The sequence below is a fragment of the Rhamphochromis sp. 'chilingali' genome, assembly GCF_963969265.1.
Source record: "Rhamphochromis sp. 'chilingali' genome assembly, chromosome: 12".
Lineage (NCBI taxonomy): Eukaryota > Metazoa > Chordata > Actinopteri > Cichliformes > Cichlidae > Rhamphochromis > Rhamphochromis sp. 'chilingali'.
The window spans coordinates 35703026-35720939 of NC_137939.1; the positions used below are offsets into that span (position 1 = coordinate 35703026).

The following is a 17914-nucleotide window of genomic DNA, read 5'->3' on the forward strand; positions in this document are numbered from 1 at the left end:
GGCTTATCCCGTGGAAACAGTTGTAGGATATGTTGACATTATGGGAAATGCAGTTTCAAGCAGCAGATTTTGGAAATGAACCTGTAACACAGGCCAACAGTCACCATGTCTCCGATTCTGCTGAATTCTTTTTGGCTATTTTTCTGAGTTTGATCCTAGTTTGAGGATGCTTTTGTAAAACACCATGTGACACTTTGCCTCCTGGGCTCATTCTCACTGCTTATCAAACGAAGAAGCCACGGAGCTCCTCCCATTGCACCTTTTCACCAATAAGGTGTGAGAATGATGCCTCTTGCTGGGCAGTGAAGGCAGTTCAGTCTGCCGCCGCCTCCTTTTGCTCTTCTCCTCTCACAGGCCAGAACTTTAAGACTGAAAACCAAGAATCCAGTTTTTATTTATCCACACAGGAAAAAGTTCACCTGTGCAGCTGATTAAATTCCAGACACACGCCAACTGAAAGGGACAGCAAGGAGCGAAATTGAGGGAAAATATTTTGTACCTTTAGTTTCTAACTACTTTTTGTCATCATTATTTATTTATTACGAGTGGCTGCACTGCAGTATTCACACCTGGAGCTATAACTAATTATTCTCACTAAAGAACCACAGTTGGAGTTCAAGTCGCCCCCTCGTTTTCAACAAAGAAATCCAAACTGTGCTTTTGGTTTCTAAACATTTTCCACAAAACCACACTGGCATTTTTCTGTCACTACAAAAAGTGTATCTGTTACACGTCTGAGCAATAAAGCTCCAGAACCTTCATAAGAGACTGTAAATAAAAGATGGACAGCCACTGTGGCATCAGTGAGGGCAGGTCTGACGTGCTCACTGGCCACAGACGGGTCAAACCTGCTGTTTCACATTTAAACTAAGCTAGTGACCGACGCCGTAGACCAATGATTGCTAACGTGTGGGCTGCAGCGATAACAGCAACTCAGTTTTACTCAAGTATGTAAGTTAAATATTTATATAAATTTATATCCATTCATCCTCTTCTGCTTATTGTCAGGTTCACAGGCAGATTGGAGTCTATCCCAGCTACCATTGGGCGAGAGGTGGTGGTTGGATTGTTATTACTGAGCTAAATTTGCTGCTCTTGTATTCAGTTGTGTCCCAGTGGCAGCTGGTCACACATTGGCCTCAACACTTTATAGCAAACAACCTGCGTTGTGTTTTTTGAAGAAAAAACAAAACAAAAACTAAATTAATACTTTCTCTTGAATTTCAGAGGGAAGCTTTTAAGACTGGATGAGCCTCGTGGGACTTTGTTGCAGCTCTCTTGACTTTGGGGAAGAGCCATAAACTATTCATCTAACTAATCCAACACATTATACAACTGGAACTCTTTCATCTTTTATAGACGTGTCTACGATATTAGCTCTCATCTGTGCACCAATTCACCTCCAATTTCCTAATTCCAAAACAAACCAACTACTTGATCCTCGTCAGGAACAGGAACCATATTTTAGGTTAAAAACCTATAATACTCGGACTGTTTCTACTTCCTTTCTCAGCCTCAGCTGTACGGCCCTACGACCTACAGCTGCAGGGTTTAACTTGAAGCCACGTTAGCACCACAGGTCTGATTGGAAAGCAGATTTATTCTCTGGCAAACAGCTGGACAGACAGGGAGAACTCACATGTACAGTCAGCATGGAGACAAGTGGATGTAAACACAATACAGCTTTAACAAATGACAACATAACTGTATACCTAAAAAACTGAACCTGTTAGCCGGGGTTTCCCCTCTTAAAATTCTGGCCTATTATAAGAAACAAATACAGATAAAACCAGTAGAAGAAGCTGATGCTGACGGAGCAGACGGCAGTGTGAGCAGCGCCTGGTGAGCGGAGACACCCGGAAACAAAGAACCACATCTGGAGAGTTCCCACGCCTCCAGACTTTTTTACAGGATCAGATTCTGGGGATCATCACAATCGTCAGCGGTTCTTTGTTTGAGGGTTTCAGAAAAAAAAAAAAAAGTAACAAACAAGAAAGAAAATGGCAGCAGCGCTCGTTTTTCCGTCCGACTCGTCCACGCTCGGGGCCGTGTAAAGGCTAAAACAAGCGCTCCTTCTCGTTTCTCTGCCTATCTGAGCGGCGAGCTGCAAACACATGATGAGATCCGATTGGACAGGTGTTCCCTGACACGCCACTTCGTGGTCCTGTGTGAGAGGATTCGTGGTAGGCACCGGGTCCCAAAACGACTTTTAATAATTACAAACATCATCGTTGGCAGCGCGACGGCAGTCGTAACCACGGGTAACAGTCGGCGGCCGCTCCCGTGGTTATCAGAGACAAACGCGTTGGCAACATGAGCCCCGTTTCCCCTGGCTGACAAGCTGGAGAGACTGGAGGGGGCGGGGCTTCAGTGAAATGTGGTGGCAGCAGGCTGATGATGAAAAGTGTTTGAAGGAGGAGGGAGGGCAGGGGGTGGGGGCGACATGGATATTATTGGTCCTTCTTCTCTGATTCTGTCGCTTCCTCTTTAGTCTCCTCAGATGACTCCTCATACCTGAAGAAGAGAAGAAGGACGATGTTAGTGTGTTTCACGAATATGAATCCAATGCTGCAGTTCCTCTAATGGCCTCTGGAGGCTCAAACACCCCGATTCAAACAGTTTGGATTCTCGCCAATCTCCACCTTAAAACAACTGAAAGGTGAGCGATCGCTTTTCTAATAACTCACCCATTTGGATTTTCTCGAGGCCTAAAGTTACGGGTGCAGCTGCTTTGCAGCGTTTGTAAAGATCGGTGGAACAAACAGTATCATCGTGTTTCATTTCTCGGTTAATTAGCAGCGACCTGTGTCTGTGCACTGCACCTGTCTGCTTTACCAGTGCTAATCAAGCTAACAACACCCCACCTTTGGATCAGCTGAATTTTTCCTCCTTCATGATTTTATTAATGCTATAAAAGGTGAATCTGATGGAGCGATGGTTTCATGTAGGCAGGTTAATGGGCTCATTAATGGGCTTTTTACCTGCCCAGGTGAGACAGAGAAGGGGACAGTAAAGATAGAGGGGCGGGGCTTCTACATCGAGGTGGGTTGTAATCTGCGGTGGCGCGGGGAGGAGCCTGTCGCCACAGAGACGGCATCCATGGAGCTAGCCAGGCTTGCGGGAGAGCCGCTGACGGTTGGAAAGGAAGTAAGTCTGGGAGAGGTGGGAAGAACTTCCTCTGAAGACTCATAGCTAACCACGGGGGGGGGGGGGGGGGGGGGGGGGGGGGACACGGGGAGCAGAGGAAGGAAATGGAGACACAGAGGAGATAAAAGAAAAATACAGAGAAAGAAAAAGGAGATGATAAAAGTAGTGAGAAAGAAAGGAGGCAACGACAGAGTGTGGTAAATCATCTTAAACTCTAAAGGTCTAAGTTACTATAGAGCTCTACTGCCGTGACAAACGAGGAGGACGGAGGATAAAGACCGACCGGAAAGGTGGAAGAAGAGAGGTGGGAAAAAATGTAAGAGAAAGTACAAAACAGACATGGGAGCAGGGAGTGAAATGATGAGGTCGATGAGCAGGAGACCCTCAGTCTGCTGACAGAAGCACCTGAACATACAAAGGAGCCGTCGTAGACTCTGCATTTAACATGGAAACTGCTGCTCGGAGAACCTCGGCGGTTCCTGCAGCGCAGACTAAACTCCAGACTGAGAGATCCTTTAAAAACTGAGGAGGTGCTCCTGTTTTTAAAACTCTATCATTAAATCAGGCCCCGAGGTTGTCTGTGCTGAAGTCAAGGTCCAAATCTTATTTATTCTTAAATGAAACAAAGAAATGTGGTTTAGCAGACGTGCACTTTGGTGCATTTAATAACAGAAATGCTTCAGTGTCATTGGTCGATAGATCACACTTTTAAATTTTACATTATACCCGAAGAAAAAAAGAAAAGAAAGAAATCTGTCCAATCACAGAGCTTCATTCTGGAATAAACAGCCAATAGGGTTTCAGCCCGCCAGGCATGAGATTCTGAACCTTTAATCCACTAAACAAAGAATCCTCATGAGTCTAATTTCAGTAATTACAAATAAATCTCTCAGCTCGTTAATTTTAGTGCAAACGTATGTTCAGACTTCAGAAACATGTTTTCCTGCTAAAACAAGCTCGGCCCTGCTGCCTCACCGTGGTTGGTCACCGTGGTTACTCACCTGAACATCTCTGTGAGCTCTCCTTTGAACAGCGCTATGATGACGGGGAAGCCGACGCAGGCGGGCACCAGGTACAGCAGGGCGGGCTGGACACACAGATTTAACAGCTTTTAACGTCCTCAATCATTAAAACTGAGACGGGCAACATCATCGGGTCTTTTTTAAGTAAATGATAACTGTAAATCCTAAATACAGCAGCACAGCATTTAATGGTGTCTTTCCCTTGTTTGGATGTTGGTCTGTAAATAAATAAACTGCACAACAACAAACAGCCGTGAGCGACGAGTAAATCCTTAAAGCTTTATTGGCTGCGGCTTCTTAAACACACCGTGTGCAAATTTAATACCTACAGCAGATTTTCCAGAAAATTAAAACTTCAGACTTTTCACTTAATAAGCTGCTCACAAAATCAGACTTCATGTTTGTCCCAGTTTTAATAAAGCCAACGTTTAGTCCGCTTCCAGGAAACAGACTCCACGTTAGACAAAGGACGGACGCTGAAGTTAAAGGTCCCGAACAGTGAGAACACAGAGTCACTGCAGCCATTTCATCAACCTCATGTTCTTGGCAACCAATTATCAATTGTTTAAATAAGAGGAAAAAAAGAGAGCAGATTAGCTGACTGTAACTCTGGTCGGTATGACAGGGTCCCAGAGGTGGTTTAAACTGGAAATTCGAAGCTTTACTGCACTGATGATAAAAGGAATAACGCAGGAACACAAAGGTCCCAACCCTTAAATCGGAGCCTCTCTCCTATTCAAAGCTCTCTGGAAATCTCCCCGACAACATTCAGCCTGGCTCAAGAGCAGTTCTGGACATTGAGTAGACTAAAGTCTGTATTCTGCTTGAATAAATTAGACTGAAAGGAACAACAGCAAACAGAACGCAGGAAGAACTCTGGGATACACAACGAATCGAATTTTAATCTCGATCACGATTTAGACTAAATTATCAAACGATGCGGCGTTTGCTAACGTGAATCGTCCAACATGAACTCAAATGCCCGTAACTGCGAGTCCTCAAAATGAGCTGATGCAACTGGCTGCAAAGAGGCTGTTTTGAGAAGAGACTGAACAAAACAAAGTTGAGAAGAGTGATTGCGCTTTAAGCCTCGTACCTGTGCATGTTTGAAGGTGTGCATGACAAAGATGGTGAGGCCCAGTCCAAAGATGTAGGCCAGGAAGCTGGAGTAGAAATACGTCCTGCTGTTTTTATTCAAGCTGCAGGTAGAAGACGGTTTCACATGAAAGGGAATAAAGAACATTCATCTTGTTTAAATCCCACAAATGAGAGAAAACAAAGGAAACGAGGCAGCTGAGAGGAAAGAGGACCGAGTGTTACCTGACATCGAAGCGCAGCAGCAGAGCGATGAAGATACCCGGGATGACAATGTCTCCCAGTCCCAGCATGGCAAAGTTACTGGCCTCCAGACCTTTCTCCAACAAGTCCTGTGGAAACACCACTGCAGTGGAGCAAAGACGGGTGGGGGAGATCACAGCAGGACAGGAGGTCAGCTGGGTGAAGTCTATGAAGAGCAGGAGCTAAAACTGACTGACACGGTCATACACAGCACTTACATTTGATTGGTGCTTCAAATGACTTGGCAACAGTCACCATGACGTTGGTCCCAAACACCTGGAGACACACAGAATAAGGATGATGTACAGCTGTGTTCATGCTGGGTCATTGTTGGAACATCTGGATTGTGTCAAAGTGCTGAAACTGAACATCTGGACATGACAGAGCTGAGCTCGAATCTTCTGGAACGTTTCCGTACGACTACCTGAGCTGGACACGTGATCTACTCACCCAGAAGACGTCGTAGATGAACAGCCCCCCCAGCAGGATACAGCCGGTGCTGACGTTGTTCAGGTGGAGCAGCTCCACTCCGTTCAGGGCAAACGCCAGCCCGAACAGGTTATTGGCTATCCAGTGCTGTGATGTCACAATACACACGCACACGTGAGCACAAAATGAAGCATCTGAGCGGCTGAGACGAACACATTTACACAAATCCTTTTGTTTTTGAATCCTTTATACAGATGTTGACCAGATGTTCTTTAGTCTCAGCTAAATAAACGAGTTTGGATTCAGAGGTTTTATCCTCATTATTCTTTAAATAATAATTACGGTAGAAGCCAAAAGTGAAGCTGACAGCAGGCTTCGATCGCATTACAGATTTCAGCTCTATGTCACAGCGTGGAACATCATTTCTGATGGAAATAATTAGAGCTTACATTTTATACCATCTGTCGGAAAAACAGGAAACATTTTAAAATCTGTCGATTTTCTTTGTTTCACACCAGAAGGAATCAAACATAAGCACTAAAAGCTATTTACTCAGTAAATAACTAATTTGGCATCTTGATGAAAAAACAATAATAACGTGCTTCACTGTTTTTACTGCTTTTATGTAAAAGAGTAAACTGAAAAATTCAAGAACAACAAAAACAAGATTTTAACACCATGAACATTAAATATCACTTTGATTATAAACTTGCACATGTTTGTGGATTAACCATTACTGTCATTTAGGGCTTCATAAATAATTCATTACCCCACAGATCTAAGCTCAGCCATGTCGGAGCTCACAGCTATGCTCAGCTCTGTGTGCTGCACGTGTCACTTTTACCTTTTTGAGCAGGTACCAGACTCCCACCACGCTGCTGATGAGCAGACACACCAGGTTCTTGGTGTCAAACTCATAATTGACTATTTCTGTAGAGACATGGAGAGACGCAGGTCAGACATGAATGTGAAAGACGTCAGAAGACCTAAATCGGGTTCAAAAGGCCGTTCAATAAACCACATTTATACAGAGATGCTTACAGCTCTGACAGATTCAACCTAATAAACTTTAACTGAGGCCGTTTGTCGCTTCCTCAGTAAACACGATTCAACGAGAAGATTTACTCTAAAACTTTACTCGTGCAGATGAACCTGTACAGCAACATTATCGTCCTGACAAAGAGAAACAACATTCACTGTTCTAAGGTTTTATACATCAAGACATAATAAACAGATCATGTGTTTCTTTACTGCTTCAAAGGGACCTCAGAGGGTAAGTGGCAGCCAGGCGCTGATAGTTAAATGCACTTCATTAAGTGATCATCAGCAACAAAGTCCATCATTCTAAAATTAAAAAATACTGACGGCTGCTAGTGCCATCTGTCAGCCTCCTCCTAACTCAGGGATGGGGAACTGCAGGCCTCGAGGGCCGGCGTCCTGCAGGTTTTAGACGTGTCAGCTGATGTAAATGGTTAAATGACCTCCTCAACATGTCCTGAAGTTCACCAGAGGCCTGGTAATGAACTGGTCATTTGATTCAGGTGTGCTGACCTGGGGTGATCTCTAAAACCTGCAGGACACCGGCCCTCGAGGCCTGCAGTTCGACAGCCCGTCCTAAATTCACCTTTGGTATCATTTTGAAACCTACGTACAGAGATTTTCAGACCTCTGAGGTCACTGAGATTCTAACTCATTCGAGATTAGTAGCTGCACCTTTGGTATGAATTTGAAAATACTGCGTTGCCTCGTTCCTGAGTTATCGCATTCAAACTCGGGTCGTCACCTCGGCCCATCCACCCGTAAAAATACCCTTTTACAGGCGAGGAGGGCAACAATTATTCATCTGAAAACTTTCCATGTCAGACTCTACAGGCCCCAGTTAGCATGTTAAAGGTTAAAGTTCATGACAGCACAGTTAGAAAAAGAAAGCACAGCTTAGGTTAGGGAAGCTTCATCTGAAGGAACGATGACATAATCCACAGCAGCACACACATCTCACACCAACCGGCAGCACAGCAGCGATTTAATCATCGAGCCGAGCGTGAGGTCCTCTCTATACCAAAGTATTCTGGGGTCAAGCGTGAGGTCGTCTGTCTCATAGCTAATGCTTGAGCTAACATTTGGTCCAGAGGAGGATCCAAGCACAGCAGCAAATCTCCAACAGAATAAGAAAAGAATCACCGTGCAGCAGCGACCCAGTCAAAGTCCAGACCCGAGTCTGAATGAAACTCTGCAGCAGGACTTCAGAGAGCCGCGCATTCACGAAACCCCACAAACCAAAGACTGGACTAAAATTCCTTCAAAGCGATATGCAAAACAATTCACTTCCTCTGGCATCTTTGCCGTGCAATACTTTAAGAATTAAATCGGAGCAATAAACAGTTTGAACACGTTTTGGGTTTTTTGTGTGAAACAAAAACATTTGCCTGCTCTTTTTAGGAATCTGGGTCTTTTAAACTGTATTTTTAAACGGTGTTTGTTCCCGTCGTTGGTGGAACGGGCAGCAGGTCTCACCTTCTTTGGACTCTCCGGAGCCCTGAGTGAAGAGCAGCTGGTACTGTTTGTTTGGGAAAGATGCTGGGAAGACTCTGGACATCAGAGGACTGAGAGACAGAACCAAGAACAGAGTCGAGTCACCTCCAACATCAGTTAAACCAAAGCGATTCACTCGCACACACATTCACGTTCTCTGACGTACCTCATAGTGTGAGACAGAGCCAGGACGCCCAGGACGAAGAAGTAGACCGACAGCAGCAGGTTGATGTACTCTTGAGAGAATACCTGCGTCACAGCACACGTCCAGCATCAGAAACAAGCCTCATCTGACGAAATGCACCGTCGCAGCTCTCCCCGAGGTAAGAGACGCCGACTTACCTTGAAGAAGAGGTAGAGCCCAAATAGAGTGCAGCTGGCGATGATGGGGAACCTCGCTGCGTCCCGACTGGTGATGGTCTCGGGCATGTCGGCTGCATTCTGGGAGAAACGGAGCGGAGACAGAAATATGAGCAGGTAAGGTGAAGGTTCACCAGAAGACAGGGATGTGCACACCAATCCAAACACCAGGTGAGACCACACCAAGCTAAAGCTTCCCATCACAAATTTAACCTGAAAGAAGATGAACTAGTCTCCAGACAGAAACCAGTGAAGTTTTAAATGAAGATCATCAATTTTAAATTAGGGTTATATGGACCACAGTTTATGTGTTGTAATGTAACTGTTACTGTCAACGTTTAACGCCTAAACTAACCCAAATACCGGGATTAACCCTGAGGCCCTGTGAGGCCCTGTGAGGCTCTGTGAGGCCCTGTGAGGCTCTGTGAGGCCCTGTGAAGCTCTGTGAGGCCCTGTGAGGCCCTGTGAGGCCCTGTGAGGCCCTGTGAGGCCCTGTGAGGCTCTGTGAGGCCCTGTGAGGCTCTGTGAGGCCCTGTGAGGCTCTGTGAGGCTCTGTGAGGCTCTGTGAGGCTCTGTGCCAACACTGCAATAAGCAGTTGCTTCACTCTGCAACCACAAACTAATCTGAGGCGCCGCCTGCTGCTCGTGAAATGAGGCAACACAGGCACCACAAACCTGCCTGCACAGCTGTCATGCTGGGGGTCAAATACTCAGTTTTGCTTAGAAAGCCTGAAGTAACTGCAGCTGTAATCAGAGCTGAGCCAATCTCTAAATACTAGAATAACGTGCTGCGGTGCGTCCTCCTCTGTGGAGGTGACAGTGGAGCATCGCTGAAGAAAGAAAGGAGAAACTGTCCAACAAGTGCTCACCGGGACTGATGGCAGGCACACGGGCACAAATCAGGTAAATATTAAATATTAGTGTGTTTTTCACGTCATGCTACAAACTGATACGAGTTTAACCTTCAGTGACAGCCTGAGTTAGACCCACAGACGAACACTGAACACTATGCCTCTGTGATAAAATCTGATTCTTATCGAGGCGTCGCTCGTGTGGATATTCATCATTTAGCAACAAAGCTTCTGAAAGCTGGGACTTCCTGGTGGTATAAAAGGCTTTGGAGGATACAGCCATCACACCAGCGTGGGTTTGAGCGCTGCAATAATTACACAATGGCAGAAATGTGCGTTTCCACAGACATGCCAGAGGGCACCTCCCTGTCTCTACCGAGGCCTGTCCTCCTCCCGATCAGGCCGTCCTTCCACACTCGGGTCGGATCACAGAAAAGAAGAGCTACTGTAGACTGACAGAAGCCCTGAGAGAGAAGCCTGAGAGTCACCTCCATCTATATTCTCCTCCATCTACTCACCCGAGACAGAAACTGGGACAGAGGAGGATGTAGAGGGATAAGGAGAGGAATCCTACACAAACCAATGCTTTATAATCCAAAGCTCAAGTTTACAGTAAATGCAGGATTAATATTACAAACATTTTCTAAATGGTAACATCCTGTCTTTCCTGAAACTAAAGATGTTTTTAAAGCAACATGAGCTTCTATAGAAACCAGTAAATCTGCAGGTGACTGAGTTACTAGGGGTGCAACGATACACAAAATTCACGGTTCGGTACGATACTTTGGTGTCACGGTTCGATATTTTTTCGATACAAAAAAAATGTTCATGCCTTTTTAATTTGTCATTTATTAAAATTATAAATATATATTTTAACTCAAAAGTACAGTTTTTAAATTTAACCCTAACCCTTGTGCGTGTTTTTTATTTTGACAGCGAATGCGCACCTGCGGACCACTTATGTGCAGCCCTGGTTATTTAGCTCGTCATATTGCAGCCACAGAAATTATTTTGTCCATGAAACCATAAAGCTGCACTTTCTTTTTGCCTTATAGTCTGATTTGTCATAACTTCTCCTGCTGCTTTTACACACTCACTCACATAAGCTCAGCGATTCTCTGCGCGATCAACCTCTCACATGTTTAAGCTGCGGGAGATTTCACTTGTCATGTTTGCATAGTAAGCTAACGATTAATAAGACGATGTCAGAGGAATTGGTGCACAAATTATCATCACTCACAGATCAGTGCTGTCGCTCTCTATACACAGTTCGCGCGACTGCAAAGTGAAAGCAAAAAAACAAGCGCAAATTCAAACGCGACTTCAATATGTCACATATTGACAGTGGCTCACCGATGCCAATGACATAATTACCCAGCTACATTTCTGAAAGAATGCAAAAGCATTGACATATATTTTTCCTTCCTACAATAGCCCGACGGGCAGGGCAGAGAGATTTTTGTAGCCCGACTGAAAAAAAATCGCTAGCCCCGGGACGTCGGGCTAGCGATATTGCGAGCCCTGTATCTGATTGAGGAATCACTCGTCTTTGGAAAAGAGAGTTTATTACAGAGAAATGTCTCTTTCCAAAATAAAAGCTATACTATCCGCTTCTTCTGGGCTATATTCTCAGCAGCATAAGGAGAATCATGTGCTAACAGCTGTCTAAATGACTCGGCTAAAGTTAGTAGCATGCTTGTTGTTTTTGTCTTTGCACTAGGATGATGTCGGCGTAAATGTGCAGTCATATTCGTTGTGTTCCCACTAGTGCTTTCAGGTTAATCTCGTTGAAATGACCTTAATGCCACAACACGGCAAATCTCCGTTAACGAGCTACCGCCGATCGCTCCGTGCATGGGGCTAGACGGCCAACACGTTAACGAGCTAACTGCGCTAACACACTAGTTCACACCAATGTAATTGAGCATTGCATGGCACATCCAACATACTGTTTTACTTTAGTCCATGACTCGCTTACCTTCAGGGTCATACGTCACATGAAAACCAAAATAATTCCAAACGCCAGATCTGAATGAGGGTGGGGGAGGTCCATGTTGTAAGGAGAGCTTAACTTCTGTCTCGCTAGCTTGCCCTGCGCTCTTCCTTCTGACGATGCTGTCTGTGTTGAGCGCTCAGTGAATCTGCGTTCGACTACTCCGCCTAGGCTGCACTGTTGACCCTAGGCGGAGTAGTCGAACGCAGATTCACTGAGCGCTCAACACAGACAGCATCGTCAGAAGGAAAGTTGATAAAATAAATTACAAATTTTGTATTGTTCATACATATGCGTACCGAACCGAAAGCACTGTATCGAACGGTTCAATATCGATACAAATATCGTTGCACCCCTATGAGTTACATGTACCACAAACACACAGCTGTTAGCAAACAGGCTGAAGTAACACCGTGTTAGTGCGAGTTAGACGCTGCTAAGATCTACATGAGGACGAGGTTAGTCGCAGGAACCTTCCTGCACAGTTAATATATTCTAAAAATAAACCTCAGTACTGTGAGGTTGTGCGTTTTATGTACCAGTGTTTGGGCTCCACTGAGTCCAGTCATTTTTACTCCCTTTCAGAAGTATTTTCTACTTTAAGCCGTTATTCTATTTGCAGGCTGTGTTTGTGGTTTTGGCTTCTTTAACGAGTCCTCTGTGCATGAAACTGGTTCCTGGCATTGCTGTAGGACTTCCTGCCAACATCCCCCCCAGTCTGTGTTATGTGCTGCTTTGAATTTGTTTTTGTTAAAGTCTGGCTTACAATTTGCATGAACCTGAACCAGACTAAGTGATCAGTGCAGTCGGGACACAGGTGAAGCTTCAGTGGAACTTTGCATGTAATCCAGACGCCACGGTCTGTGTGCGACTGCCGAACCAAAGAGGCCGTTTAAAGTAATCAAGTTCACGTAGCGTTATCAATTCCTTACGTCACCCATGAAATGCCGTGCTGATGGTTTGAGGACACTTTAATGCGGCCATCAAAATGCACATTACTCTGTTAAATTTCGTATTTTCTTTCACTCAACCTTCATATTTAGACACGTCATTTCCCCCATTCTGATAAATTCCTTTCTGCACAAATTTTCCTGAAGTAGTTTTAGACAATTTCCTGGGAAATCCTGCAGCAGAATCTTGAACCTGTTTCAAAAACGTGTTTATACTTTTGGCACCGCGTTTCATTTTCTCTAACGCCTACAGAGCGTGTGAGCAGCTAGCTGTACCCACTAAGACACAATAAAGTTGAATATATCAGGCAGGAATAAGCTGGGATTATCAGCCACAGCAGATGATCTTTTTTTAACTTATCAGTGCAGAAAAACAGAAATCTAAATCTGATTGGTTCTTGACCCTCTTCTTCTCCATTGCAGGCGTTCCTTTTATTTCACATGTCTGTTTGTTTTTGGACAGCACACACACTGAAACAAGCGTGAGCTGATGAGCAGTTTGTTGTTCCGGCTCCACCCAACACCTCTGCGTTCATGCAATCCCTGCTGTGTCAGTGCTGGAAACCAACAGTGTCTGGGTGTATTGGTGCACACAGCGGCTCTCATACTCACTCTGAACCCAGAATCGTAATCATTTTCTCCGAGCTCCTACAGATAGACAGACAAACAGAATGGGTGGACAGACAGATGTGCACACAGACAGACAGGGAGAGAGAGGATCAGATCGGCAATCAGGAGCAGGGCTGGAAGCAGGGCCCAAAATTAAAGCAAGCAAACAGGTGTCCAATGCAGGAAACAGATCATCATTGCTGGAATTACACAGGGCAAAAGCTTCAGTGAATAAAAGCTTTGATGTATCTGAACTCATATTCATATTATAGGATGGCTGACAGAGGAGAAACAGCGAGAAAGAGGAAGAACGGAGGAAGAGAGGAAGGATGCCATGGACGCCGATTTTAAACTGAACATCACCCGAGGCTCAGGCAGAGACTTTCTGTCAGATTTACCAACGCCAGCACAAAACCGCGTTTAAACCCCCCCACACATCTTTGCTACAGAGGTACGACCCGAGTCGTCACCCAGAGGGTTTACGGCCCAGCTCCAGGTATTTCTCATCTCCAGTGTTGCTATCCCAATGTCACAGGGCAGAGCGTGTAATGCTGAGGAGAAGGAAACACTGAGGAGCCACAGAAAGAGCCATACAAGTCACAGATGTATTAAAATGAGACAAGTATCCCCGTACAGTGAGCAGAGCGCTGTGTGGAGGGTTATAGTCAAACTTCTGCAGAGTTCACACATCATCAAGAAAACCTCCATTGGTAAGTGCGCACACACAGAGCTCTGCAACATCACAAATCCCTGTCATGTGTTTTGCAATAACTGTTAAAGGCTCCATCCCATAACACGGTGAAATATTTGAATTAATTATTCAATACTGTATTTCAATTTTCTAGGATCATTTAATGCCATATACAGATAGCATTGTATCTCTGTAATGCTTTAATAAACAACACATTTGAATGAAGTCAACACAGTCAGGCTGATTTTCATACCTTGTTTTTTCCGTTTCCAACTAAATGTGAACAAAGACCCAGTTTGTAGATTTAAATTATTTTGTGAAGAACTATAAAATATTTAAATTCTCAGCATTACTGAAAATTCTCCCAATGAGGTGCTTTATTTACGCAGTAATTACAAATTACAATCAAAACAAAGCCTATAATGTTAAAAACCCACATATTTCAAACTATTTTCCATCTTCCTCACAACGGTGGGAAGAAACTGAGCATATGGAGAATTAGCAAACTGACAATTTCACAGTAGTATGTATAAATGTAGGGTTGGGGTCAAAATGACCCACTGGAAAATTAATCCACAACTAAAAATAGTCCCCCGAAAGAAGACTGCCTGCTGTTTTCAACATCTAACCAGCTGACGTTTTAATGGTTACTTTGTTCTTTAAATTTCCAAACTGAACATAAAATTAAATATTTAGTTTTGAAATTTCATGTCAAATTATCATTTCAACTTTGTAATGATAAATGTATTTTACTAACTTAAACATATATTTTATCTCTAAACATTTAATACTTTTCTCTCTTTATCATTATTATCACTCCTGCTATTTTCTTAATATAACTGCACACTTTCTATTTGCTCATGTAAAGCTGAGGAGCCAAAGAATGTCATTATGGGTAAACGTGGCTACACGGTTTATCTGCACATGACAATAAAACTTGACACTCTCATACTTGCTGTGTAATAGTTTCATGTAAGAAAAGACAGAAACTGCGTCCTTTCGAAAAATTATTTCCATTCTGTGAACATTGTGATCTCAATCCATCTCATTCCCACCGAGTACGATCCTGTTTTGTGAAACACCTGCCTCAGGCCACCGAGCCCATTCTCTCCTTCCTCGCGAGATTTCATTCGCTTCCTGTTTTTGCAAATGTGTTAAGCAGCCGCTGATATTAAAGAGACCAAAGGAACACCCGTGGTTATGATTTCAGTCTAGTTACTGCTGTTTACGTCTCATTTCAATTAATGTCGCAATTCCCCCTGCGTGACACGTCCGCCTCGGTTTGTGGATGCGTTACATGCGAGTGACAGGATCCGCTGTGACTCAGTGAGATAAAACAGAGTCTACGTTAACTACAACCATCAGTGAAGGCAAACGTCAAAAACCAAAGAAACGAGCGACAGAAAATGAGAAACATGACAGACAGCAGCGTGAAGCGTTCAGTCTGAAGTCATTTCTGAGAGACAGGTGAAGCTTTCTGGCATTACAATAACTGAGCAGCTCATGTCAAACTGAAATTCATCAAAAGTGGTTTTAGTCTTGTGCTGTAACCAGGGGAAAGGTACATTTGTCCCTAATGTGACAAGAATCCATCTAGTTTCTGTTTTGTCTTTAGCCAATTAAAACATCTTGAGGGGAACTGAATATTTCTCTCTGCTCGGAAACCCGTTTTTATGCCTTCTGTATACAAACAGAAGAAAACAACATCTAAAGTCATTCTCTTCTGTCTCATTGTCATGTGTAAATCTGAAAATTTAAATACCTATAGTGCCAAAAACATTGGGCGGGTGTGCCACTGCAGAGCACTGATGCACTCTGCTTACTGTTGTTCAGCATCTAAGTACTCTTTTAAAGAATCCCCACAAGAGCGTCATCAAAACTTTTTTCTGGAAAAATCAGAAACAGGTGTGTCCCAGAGCACACGGAAAACACCTGACAGCTCCGGCCTACATGCTGTCAAAGTTTAATCTAGTCTTAAAGTTTCTGAATGTGTCTGATCTCTCGACGCTTCTCACGGTTGCAGATCAGGTTCTGGGTCAAACTGATATCGCTCCTTCACTTGGACCGTCACACAGATATCACCCACTCTGAGAATTCAGTCTAGACATTACTCTGTTTCATGACCCGACTTTTCCCTCTTAAATCCGAACTTTGTGCATCAGAGCATGGGGAATTTTCCCCGTTTCACCAGATCCTACACTTGCTGCAGGACAGGTAGTTTTAACATGCATCCCCAGACAGTGCGCCCATAAAGGCAGAGCACCGTTAGAGCAGGGTGTGTCTCTGCTGGTGATACCTGAAACAGCAGCCGGTTTCATTTCACAGCTGTTATTAGCAGCTTCCGTTATGCAGATTAACGTGATTTTCTGCCAGCTGTGTTGCGTCCTCAGTCACTAATAAAAACCTCCATCACCTCCACCCGGCCGTTCAAAGGATGTGGGAGGTTTTTTTCTACTTTAAGCTAACTGCGCATGTCTGCAAAAACCCCAAAACGAGAACAAACAGAAACAGTACACGTCTCTCTCCATCACCTGGTGATGCGTTCACGACCACGAGGCTAGCTTGGCGTTTTCTGACAGTCGGTTTAACCTCGTATTCATGTCACGACTCCGTTCAGCACAGTCTGTTTTCGGCTCACTGTACAACTTTTACTACAACTTTAAGTTACTACTCCCCACCCGGATGGCAGCGGTCCCTGTTACTCAGCCAGGTAAAAGTCCGTTAGGAAAAATGTAAATAAACATCTGTGCACACATCCTTTCATCACACGCCAAACAAGCACAAGTTGAGAAAAAAAAAAACAGTTTAAACAGACACACACCAGAGGACCCGACACCCACTACGCAGCGTTATGAGTGCAACAAGTGCAGATAACGACTTTAAAAGCCTAATTAGCATCTGGAAATAACCGGTAAAATCAAACAGCTGGATCTTTAAACCTTCACTCGGAGTCTGGACGCGTATTTCCCAACTTTATCGATAATTTCAGCACATCATTCTTCAATTAACTCTATCGCGACTCCCACTTCTGTATTTGTTTTGGAAAAATATTATTTTTAGCGTCCTGGTGAGCCGCTAGTTAGCCAGCCGTTAGCTGTAGCAGCTAGCCGCTGAAGGCTAACGAGAGGCGGGCTGAAGTCAAACCCAAACGCCGGGGTCCACTAACAGTTACCTTGGATTTTGAGCAGGTGACGGACCGCAGGGCTCCGAAGAAGATGGGCAGGAGCGCCATGAAGACCAGGCTGCCGTACGCCAGAGCCGTGCCCTCCGGGGTGGCCACGAATTTGGCCGTGGCGTTGAGCGCCTCGGTCCCGTTGGAGTCCGTGGCGTTCAGGGCGTCCAGGACGGCCGATGCGGCGGCCTCCGAAGCAGAGGCCGGGATTTGCTCAGCCTCAGACATTGTTCTTCACACACAGAGAGGCTTCGGGGTCTGTTGAGGCTGTGGCGTTAACTGACAGGCGGATAGAAGTGGAAGCTGAAGCGGGGAGTCTGTCATTCATCTACCGCTGTGCTGCTGGAGTCCTGATAAGGCCACGTTTCCTAAAGCAGTGAGCGGAGAGCAGGCAGGAAGAGGAGGGCTCAACCCGCTGCTGTTTCCGGGGACACTGACAAGGCGTGCACGGCAAAAGAGGAGGTACCACGGGAGTAAAAAAGCAGGTAATCACCATCTCTTTGTTCTGCTTTCAAAGCTATCAGACTCATATATTATCTATGTATACATAGATAATATATGCATATTCTGAGAAGCCACTAGATACAAACAGCAAGAAAACATAAATGAATACATTGCACACAAATAGCAGGCTATCTATATTAATGCAACTGAATTGTAAAACAACGACAACAACCCCCCAAAAAAGTTTTCAAAAAGCGCGAGCAATGGGATTTTTTTTTTTACAGTAATAATGAAAGTTTGTGATGCATGAAGTGTGTTGTGCTTGCAGAATGACGACACGCACAAGCACCAGATGCTTATTTTTACTGTTCCCTCA

General features: G+C 44.5%; 1 protein-coding gene across 2 annotated transcripts; it reads right to left on the minus strand.

The window, feature by feature from the left end:
• Positions 1-1580: 1580 nt before the first annotated feature.
• Positions 1581-17501, minus strand: hm13 (histocompatibility (minor) 13). 2 transcript variants are annotated; one of them, XM_080900114.1, is made up of 12 exons: positions 17095-17501; positions 13235-13270; positions 8811-8909; positions 8635-8717; positions 8451-8539; positions 6781-6866; positions 5958-6083; positions 5726-5783; positions 5490-5610; positions 5266-5368; positions 4149-4234; positions 1581-2514 (listed from the first exon to the last, which is right to left on the minus strand). In XM_080900114.1, the coding sequence occupies exons 1-12, from the start codon at positions 17320-17322 to the stop codon at positions 2451-2453; spliced, it is 1179 nt and encodes a 392-aa protein (XP_080756240.1). In that variant the 5' UTR covers positions 17323-17501; the 3' UTR covers positions 1581-2450. The 2 variants fall into 2 exon arrangements, with proteins under 2 accessions (XP_080756240.1, XP_080756241.1); XM_080900115.1 differs by lacking the exon at positions 13235-13270 and having other exon boundaries at positions 17095-17498.
• Positions 17502-17914: the final 413 nt, after the last annotated feature.

Coding starts and splice junctions, on each gene's coding strand:
- hm13 (XM_080900114.1), bottom strand. CDS start 17,322: ATGTCTGAGGCTGAGCAAATCCCGGCCTCTGCTTCGGAGGCCGCCGCA. Junction 8,718..8,810: donor GGCTCTACCTCTTCTTCAAG/GTAAGTCGGCGT, acceptor GCTGTGACGCAG/GTATTCTCTCAAGAGTACAT. Junction 8,540..8,634: donor GCTCTGTCTCACACTATGAG/GTACGTCAGAGA, acceptor TCTGTCTCTCAG/TCCTCTGATGTCCAGAGTCT.